The sequence below is a fragment of the Otolemur garnettii genome, unplaced genomic scaffold (assembly GCF_000181295.1).
Source record: "Otolemur garnettii isolate 467f Iridium unplaced genomic scaffold, OtoGar3 scaffold00112, whole genome shotgun sequence".
NCBI lineage: Eukaryota > Metazoa > Chordata > Mammalia > Primates > Galagidae > Otolemur > Otolemur garnettii.
Window position 1 is genome coordinate 3181300 of NW_003852507.1, and position 9980 is coordinate 3191279.

At 38.3% G+C, this 9980-nt stretch overlaps 1 protein-coding gene across 3 annotated transcripts in view; it reads left to right on the forward strand.

Annotated features, from left to right (window-relative positions):
• The window catches only part of NF1 (neurofibromin 1), a 293662-nt gene that overhangs the window by 241095 nt on the left and 42587 nt on the right, over nt 1-9980 (forward strand). For all 3 annotated transcript variants that reach the window (XM_003797210.3, XM_023517507.1, XM_023517506.1), the window contains 3 exons: nt 2836-3268; nt 3958-4298; nt 6780-6982. In XM_003797210.3, coding sequence (XP_003797258.1) covers nt 2836-3268; nt 3958-4298; nt 6780-6982 — 977 coding nt within the window. The remainder of the gene's footprint in view (nt 1-2835; nt 3269-3957; nt 4299-6779; nt 6983-9980) is intronic.

The window sequence follows — 9980 nt, forward strand, 5'->3', positions numbered from 1 at the left end:
AGCTCACAGCAACCTCCAACTCCTGGGCTCAAGCAAGTCTCCTGTCTCCACCTCCCAAGTTTCTAGGACCACAGGCTCCCGCCACAGCACCTGGCTATTTTTTTTTTTCCGGTTACAGCCGTCATTGTTGTTTGGCGGCCCAGGCTGGATTCGTTCCTGCCACCTTAGGTGTATATGGCTGGCACCTTAGCCACTTGAGCCACAGGCGCTGAGTCATGGACTAGGGTTTCAGTGAGTTCTTTTGGTACAGGACCAGAAGGATGAGAAGACTGAAGAACAACAAGGGAAAAAAGAAAAAAGAGAAAGGAGAGGGGGTGAATAAAAGGGAATATTGACAAAAAGAAGAGAGGCACAGAAAGAGGGAGACAGGAGCAATATCAGTGTACAGTAGGGTACTTTGACCGAACCTTAAAAAGCCCCAACTTCTAGGAGTGCCAGGTTGGGTGGTTCTCTTGAGGTCAGCAGCTCTTTGTCAGCCTGATCAGACACAGTACCCCACCTCCACCAAGTAGAGAAGAAAGACAAAAATGCTACAAATTAAAGCAAAACAAGCAAAGAGAAAACTTTATGGGATAAAATTGGAGGGGAATCAAATAATAGGAATAGAAACACTAGTAAAAATGAAGTTCTAAAAAAGAACTTTAACATTGTTGTTAAAAAAGGCAACAATGGAAAATTATATTTAAACTAGAAAAATCTAGAGGGAAAATGTTGAAAGTAAAAAACAAAACAAAAAACAAAGCAGTATATATATCCTGCTGAATACTGTCTGGGCAACAGGTGATCTTCTGGGGCATGAGATGTTAATCACAATGCTGATACAGCTATACAAGATGGAGACTGGAGGCGTCTGCTTATTTTTCAAACCCTGCAGGGTAGAGAGGCTAAATCTCTCCTCAGCCTGCTTAAAAGCCACTTTAAACTGCTAACCTTGGCTCAGCAGAAGCTTTCCCAGGAATGCACTTATTACTGGGATCACTCCTAAAGTGGCTGTCCACTTGCCCAATGTGCCAAAACCCGTCTCACTCTATGCCCCTGAGGGCCAAGGCTGTAAGGCATCTCAGTCCCAGCCTTTAGGCTGCTTAGTCACTGGATTACTCCCACAAGGTCTCCTGCCCAATCCTCGCTCTGTAACACTGAGGGCAGATCTTGCTGGGGCAGTTTTCCCACAGGGGCTTCGTGGCCCACAGCCGAACCCTCTTAGCTCTGCCCAGCTCTGCAGCTCAGTCTGGGGCCCTAGACAATGTTTAAAGTCCTCTGCACTTTTGCCCAAGCTCTCCCAAGATAGTTCAACTGAGTGCCAAGTCCAAAACAAAACAAAACAGCTCACAGGGAAGGCCTTTCCAGTTTGCAATCTCACTCCTGCTGTACTTACAACTGCCAGTGGGATTAGACCCAACGAACACACGCAACCACTTGCCAGTTCTCCACTGCTTTTGTCCTCCTCATGGGATCCAGAAGTCCCTCACTGACTCCCTGTGTCCCCAGAGGGATGTTTCTGGGCCAATCCCACCAGCCAGAGATGCCTGAAGTCTTCTCTCCCCAGACTCACCGAGCCCAGTTGCAAGGAAGCTGTTACTTGGCCACCATCTTGCTCCTCCCCCTGCCTCATATCTTTTATCTTGAAATAATTCTGTTTTGTTTTAGAATCATTTAACTTATTATATTTTTATCTTATTTTGAAGATTTATTGATATAATTGTATATTGATGAAGTACATGCAATATTTTTGATAATGCATACAATGTATAATGATCAAATCAGGGTAATCGGGATATTCATCCCAAATATTTATTTATTTATTTATTCATTATTTTTGGTGTTGGAAACATTTTAGATTTCCTAGCTATTTTGAATACAATAAATTATTTTTAAACTGTACTCACCCTGCTTTGAACTTGTTCCTTCTATCTAATCGTATTTTTATACACATTATCTTACCTCTGAGGTAATGGTATTTGTCTTCCTTTACTTACTAATATTGAATATTAGTCACCAAAGTCATGAAATCTAGACAACGTTGATCTGAGTTAATATGGGTTGTTTAGACTTGAAATTCTAGCATCATTTTTTCAGGGCCTTTTTATGGTCTTTACCATGGTTACTCACATTCACTAGTGGTGAATTCACTTCATTTGGTTTTAAGCAGCATATTGTGATCTAATATGGCTTAATCAAAAAATAATATTTTATTGGCTTATACAACTGAAAAACCCAGGGATAAATTTGACCCCAGGAGAGGCTTTACTTTACGGCTTAAATTATACAACCAGGCCTTCAGTTTCTCTTTTCATCTGTCAGCTCCTCTTCTGTTTTTAGGCAAGCTTTTCTTCCATATCTCAAGATAGAAGCTAGCAACTCTCAGAGCTTTATATTCTTTTGTGTATAAACATCGGAAAAGAAAAGCATCGTATCTCAACAGTTTAAGCTGAAGTCCCTAAATCGAACTTCTTTGTCCCTGGCTGTCTCAATTTGAGTCATGTGTTATTTGCTGAACCAGGCTCTGGTCAAGATGGAATAAATGAATTGGCTAAAGCTCCAGATAGGAGCGGGTAGGCAGTCAGCCAATCCTCACTGTCCTCTTCCCTTCCTGATTGAGGGGGAAAGTTTTCTTTGTTGCTCTTGCTCAAAATTTTTGAGTTAAAGATTTGGTTCTTCCCTTTTACTTTAGCCTTATTTCTCAGTGTCTGAAAAACAACCGATCAGACTTTGAATAGCTGTTTTATATTATTTCTGGAAAGCTAATTAGAATATAGAGAGATAAAATAGACTAGTAGCATCTGTATATTAATTCAGAATTCTGTTAATCCATTCTTTTTTTGTCATCTTCCTTAGGTTCAAAACTGGGCAAATTAATGGAGATTTGCTGATATATCACGTCTTATTGACTTTAAAGCCATATTATGCAAAGCCATATGAAATTGTAGTGGACCTTACCCATACTGGACCTAGTAATCGCTTTAAAACAGACTTTCTGTCTAAGTGGTTTGTTGTTTTCCCTGGCTTTGCTTATGACAATGTCTCTGCAGTCTATATCTATAACTGCAACTCCTGGGTGAGGGAGTACACCAAATACCATGAACGGCTGTTGACGGGCCTCAAAGGTAGCAAGAGGCTCATTTTCATAGACTGTCCTGGGAAACTGGCTGAGCACATAGAGCATGAACAACAGAAACTACCAGCTGCCACACTGGCTTTAGAAGAGGACCTGAAGGTATTCCACAATGCACTCAAACTCGCCCACAAAGACACCAAAGTTTCTATTAAAGTAAGTTTCAATCTGTGGTTTGTAAGTGACTCCTTGCCTTTCTTGACTAACTAGACTATATTCTGGCCTTTCTGGGTGTCCCCATAGTCATCAAATGTCAAGTAAAATATTGGCTTCTAGGGGTATGATTTCTTGTTTTTAGTGTCAAACATCACGTAAACCTAGATGTGAGAAGACCAAGATTTCATCTTCATGGACGTGAGAGCTATACACTTAGTTGTACTATAGGTTTGGTCAGAGGCAGAAGAATGTTGTACAGAGGCCACTTTGCTATGTGTCAGTGGAATGGTAGGAACATGTAGAGAATGGAAAGTACCTAGTGAGAGTTCTGGTTATTATTGGCCTTTTGCAGAGTGAAGAACATGAACCTTGAGGATAAAATCAGTACTTTTCTATAGGATTTTGACCTATTTTTAAAACAAAATTAACTGATTTTGATGTTTTTAGTTTCTTTGGAGAGCACTTATCACAATAATTATTATTTGAATATACAGGGTGTCCCTAAAGTTCGTGTGCAGTTTACTACGTTACACTATTTAAATTGCACATGAACTTTAAGTCCACCCTGTATAATGGTGATATTTCTTCCAAATGCAAAACAGTGTGCTAGTTGGTTTTGGGAGCCTCTTAGGAGTCTATGTAATGGAATTTAATTCTTCTTTGCTCTACCCGTTACCACTACTTTCCAGGTTGGTTCTACTGCTGTTCAGGTAACCTCAGCAGAGCGAACAAAAGTCCTAGGGCAGTCAGTCTTTCTAAATGATATCTATTATGCCTCGGAAATTGAAGAGATCTGCCTAGTGGATGAGAACCAGTTTACCTTAACAATTGCAAACCAGGGCACGCCGCTCACATTCATGCACCAGGAGTGTGAAGCCATTGTCCAGTCTATCATTCACATTCGGACCCGCTGGGAGCTGTCACAACCTGACTCCATCCCCCAGCACACCAAGATTCGGCCAAAAGACGTCCCTGGGACGTTACTTAATATCGCATTACTTAATTTAGGCAGTTCAGATCCCAGTTTACGGTAAGTTTTTTAAAAGTTTATTTCAACTTCATTTAGATTTTGTTGCTTTTATTTTTTTTTTTAATTTCAGAATATCATGGGTGTACAAATGTTTTAGTTATATAAATCATGAACCATTTCAGTCAAAGTTATAAGTGAGTTTCTTTCGTTTAATATGAGACTTCTTGGTAAGCTTTGAAAGCAGCCTCTACCTTAATACTGTAAATTGGAAGGTATGCCATGTTGGTTAACCAATGTGACCTCATCAAGTTAGGGGATATTCACATGGACTGTGGTATTTTGAATAGGGTGATTCATACTAAACCAATATGTTTTTTCCTCTGGGAAACTTTCATCTAAAACAGATACCATGGCAGTTCCCCCCCGCCCCCAAAATCCCTTTTTAGAGAATCTACTCCTAAATTGTTTCCCCTACTCTGAGTCTTCTAATTAAATTTTTCCATGTTTAAAATATATCACTATTAAGTTTCAGAACAGCTAAATCAGATTATCATTGTTTGACAAAGGAAGTCTTCCTTTGTTTAATAAGTCAGTAACATAGTTGCAACTATCTCATTTAACAAGATTCTTGAAAGAAATTTATGATAAATGTGTCATCTGGAGCAAAGCGTATTTGGTTCTTTTTAGGCTTAGTAATTTGAACATTGCATGTGGAAAGAACCTGGCCTGTGCAGTCAGTAGATTTAGTTTAAACTTTAATCCCTATTTTCTAGCTTTGTGTGACTTTGCGCAAGGTACTAATATTCTCTGAGCTCTGGTTCCTCATTGGTAAAATAAAGGTTATGGTGCCTTCCTTATATACCCTACAATGGTTTAATAAATTGTACGTGAGGTAGGATAGTATAGCAGCCTAGTGCTTAGGAAATAGTAGTATGTGTATTTTCCCCCCTGCCTTTTCCCTCCCAGCCAACATCTCTTTGTACCTCTTCTCCCTTCTCTCCCATCTTTTTCATGTTAGGATAATTCTTTGTCTCAAGAATCCTGGGACTATCACGATTTTTATGGCTGTGAATTTAAAAGCTTCAAAAAATTTTCCCTGGGTATAACATAGCCCAGGTTTATAGTGGGCCATTAACATTGCAAATATCAAGATTTCTTTGCCTGAATAAGCTTGTGGGGTCCATGAACTCCAAGAAATTGTGCACAGAATTTTGTGTATGGTTAGCTTTAATTTTATCAGAAGGGTCTATAATACTTACCCCCAGGCTGAAGAAGCTCAATTCTTTACAGCTTTTGAAAAATACAGAGTAAAAGTTAATGTCAAAATAATATAACTTAGAATTTCTAGGAGTTACTGAAAGATACATAAACTTGGAAGCAGTAATATTTAATATTCTCATTTTTGGAAAAATGAAGCTATAATTTCTAATTCAGAGTTCTTTGTAGAAGAGTCCTAACAACCTTCTAATAATTACTAGCCTGGGAAGACCCATACACATCTTTAGTGCTACAAAGCAAGTGACAGCTTCTGCTTTTTGCTGAAGCATGTCATTTCAGGAAAAAAAGCTTTTAAGCAGACTTAAATTTCAGCAACTTCCCCTCTAGTTATGATTATTGCATAAATATATTAGTATAACAGAATTTCAGGAACACCGAACAGTCAAACTATTTTTATTTGCTAGATGAGGCAGAAAAATAAAAATTTTTAAATTGAGTCTTGAATTTTTGGGGCTATCTCCTAAAGTGCTTAGATACCTTTTCAGACATTGGAAGTGAACTTTGATCTTAATGGAACCTGGATATTGCAGGGTTTTGTTTTCACAGGTTGTATATGAGGTATTAAAGTGACAGAAGGAAAAATGGGGGGAACTTAATTATAAGTTAATTTTGGTTTTGATCTCTAGTTTGTAGTGTAACTTTTAGGACAAACAATGAAATTCATTAGATGCTGATTAAAGATTTTAACATTAGAAATTGATGAGAGGTTGTCTCATTTCTCTTCTTATGATCTCCATTATAACTGGATCTAGCAGGGAGAGAACTTACTAAAACAAGGATGTGCCTTATTCTGACTTTATTTTTATTGGTCCACATTAAGCCCCTAAATCTCTTGTTTGATGTCCCAGTAAAATGTCTGTTAGGTAGACCTATAACACCTCTGTCTTAGGAGCCTCATAGTGCTCTTCTGGTTATGTCAGTAATCTACCTTTTAATTAGCTGGCCATGGTGGTGGATGCTTCTAGTCCCTATTCAGGAGCCCAGGGCAGGAGGATTGCTTGAGCCCAGGACTTTGAGGCACAGTGAGCTATAAGCCACTGTACTCTAGCCCAGGTGATGGAGTAAGACTTTGTCTCAGAACAAAAAATTCCCTAAATGACCAATGGGTATCTTAGATAGAATCGTAACGTCTCTAATTGATCATAAAATTTAAAAGTAATTGACTATGCTTTGTAAGAGAACCACAAGTTGTATATTACAAAAAAATTTGGATTTATAAGGAAAAATACATTTTAAAACAACTTCATTTGTGTTTTCTCCTAGGTCAGCTGCCTATAATCTTCTGTGTGCCTTAACTTGTACCTTTAATTTAAAAATCGAGGGCCAGTTACTAGAGACATCAGGTTTATGTATCCCTGCCAACAACACCCTCTTTATTGTCTCTATTAGTAAGACACTGGCAGCCAATGAGCCACACCTCACATTAGAATTTTTGGAAGAGTGTATTTCTGGATTTAGCAAATCTAGTAAGTAAAGATAATTTTCTTTAATACTAACAAATATTCTAAGCAAATTCAAAGAAAATGCTTTCATTTCAGAATTTGCCAATGAAATCATTCACTTACTATAGTTTTTACTTTTTTCCCCTCTTCTAATTTTATATCTGTGTTGCCCTATAACTAAAGGAACTTCCTGGTAGGCCACATTGAGAAATCCACCAAAATTCTAATAATAAAAGCCAGGTGGGGGCGGCGCCTGTGGCTCAATGGGTAAGGCACTGGCCCCATATACCAAGGGTGGTGGGTTCAAACCAGCCCTTGCCAAACTGCAACAAAAAAAAAGCCGGGTGTTGTAGCAGGCGCCTGTAGTCCCAGCTACTCGGGAGGCTGAGGCAAGAGAAATCACCTAAGCCCAGGAGTTAGAGGTTGCTGTGAGCTGTGATGCTATAGCACTCTACCGAGGGTGACAGTAAAACTCTGTCTCAAAAAAAAAAAAGCCAGGCGGAAGATTTTGGTACATGTCTCTGGACTTCTTACAAAGTATTTTCTTCCCTTTGTAAGTGAAGTGCTTCACTTTAATCAGCCTCAGCATTTCTCCTCTTGGCAGAAAATTCCACACAAAGTAGCCACGCTGTCTCCTTGATTTTAGGAAAATAGTCATTTTCTCTTTTCTTCAGGTTGACTTTGAACTATGATTTTATTGTATGTGTACAGTTTGTGGAGAGTGTGGTGGTGCATAATATAGGGTCCAGAGTCAGTCTTGACTTGGTATTAATAAGTCTCATAAGTTTAACATCTACTTCTTGTATCTGTCCATCTCCATACCGTATAGTAGTGTAAATGTCAATCTCTTCTCAGCTGTTTCTTGATATTTTATTCCTTTTCCCTCTCGTCCCGTAATATATAAAACTTTTTTTTCCTGCATTCAAACACCTTGATTTTTTTTGTGTATTAGATAATTAAAAGCTTTAACAGTTCATCAGGACTAGGTCACTGGCCAAGCACAGTGGCTCACACCTGTAATGCTGGCACTCTGGGAGGCCAAGGTGGATGGATTGCCTGAGTTTAGGAGTTTGAGACCAGCCTGAGCAAGAGTGAGATCCCATCTCTAAAAATAGCCAGGCATTGTGGCAGGCGCCTATGGTCCCAGCTACTTAGGAGGCTGAGGCAAAAGGATCACTTGAACCCAAGACTTTGAGGTTGCTGTGAGCTATGATGCCACCGCACTCTACCAAGGGCAACAAAGTGAAACTGTCTCAAAAAAAAAAAAAGACTAAGTCACTATTTGTTTTTTTCCCCAAATAAGAGATGCAGAAGTAAAACTCTTAACAAGAATGTGGAAGACTGACAAAACAGAAGTATAGAACTTGGCTGATTAATATTAATATAAGAAAAGATTTGACAGATGTGCCATGGATAGGCATATTGAATTTCTGCATGAATAATTCTTCCTACATTATTACAAATTTGATGCAATTCTGTCAAAATAGCCATAGAATTTGGGGATTGAGAATGGACAAATTCTACCTAAAAGTACAAGAAAAGCTAAGAAAATATTGAAAGGAAAGAAAGCAGAGATTTCATGTTAGAGATACTTGAACACTTTATAACAGTGTAATAATTAGAACATTGATGTTCAAGAGTCAGGAGTCAAATTAGTTTTAAAAAAAACAGATTAATACTGAAGCATTACAAGTTTAAAAACTCACTAAATCATTTAAGAAATAAGATTGGGGCTCTGTGCATGTACACTACAGTGGTTATGGTGCTGGCCATATACACCCAGGCTGGCGGGTTCAAACCTGGCCCGGGCCAGCTAAAACAACGACAACTGCAACAAAAAATAACTGGATATGTGGTGGGCACCTATAGTCCCAGCTACTTGGGAGGCTGAGGTAAGAGAATTTCTTGAGCCCAAGAGTTTGAGGTTGTTCTGAGCTATGATGCCATGGCACTCAACCGAGGATGACATAGTGAGATTCTGTCTCAAAAAAAAAAAAAGAAAGAAAAAGAAACAAACAAACGAGAGTGGGAAATGAATTAAGTTTGGTCTTGATCTTCACCATGCACCACAAGGTACCACATAAGTTCTGGCTATATTTGAGTTGAATAAAAGTTAGAACCATTTTTTAAAAAGAACAAAAAGAAGCGAATGTTGATTGCTTTCTACAGTAATGATATATGAAGCAAAAAAGTGACAGAAGGAATCAAAGGAAATGGTGAACAGATTTGACTGCATAAAACTTTAAAAAGATCTCTACTCAAAAAACAAAGTAAATGATAAAATATAGGAAATACACTTGGAACAAATATGAAAAAAAGCTTAATATCCTTAATCATGAAAAGTTCTTACAGAGTAGAAGGAAAATGGACCAACAGTAACATGTAGATCATACTAAGTACTTACGTATTTATTTTATTTATTTTTGAGACAGACTCTCATTTTGTCACCCTCAGTAGAATGCTATGGCATCACAGCTCACAGCAACTTCAAACTCTTGGGCTTAAGCAATTCTCTTGCCTCAGCCTCCCAAGTAGCTGGGACTACAGGCGCCTGCTACAACATCTGGCTGTTTTTTTTTGAGACTGAGGGTGGGTGAGTGGTCTTGCTCTGGCTCAGGCTGGTCTCGAACATGTGAGCTCAGGCAGTCCACTCATCTCTGCCTTCCAAGTGCTGAGATTACCGGTGTGAGCCACTACACCCGGCCTTAAGCATTTATATTTTAAGAAGTTTACTAACGAACTATAAAAATGCAATTGAAAGAACAGTAAGCTATCAGCTATCAGATTGGCAAAGGTTTTGTTTTTATTTAGTCTTAGTGGTCTGTGGAATTGTGAACAGAGGCAATTTTTATAAAAAGGTTTTTGGATATGGATATCAAGTCCCTTAATATTGTTCAGACTTTTTGGCCTCACAATTCCACTTTTATAATATATCCTAAGAAACTTTAAATGTTTAGCATAGCATTTTAAATTTTTATATGTGTATATATATATATATATATATTTTTTTTTTTTTTTTTTT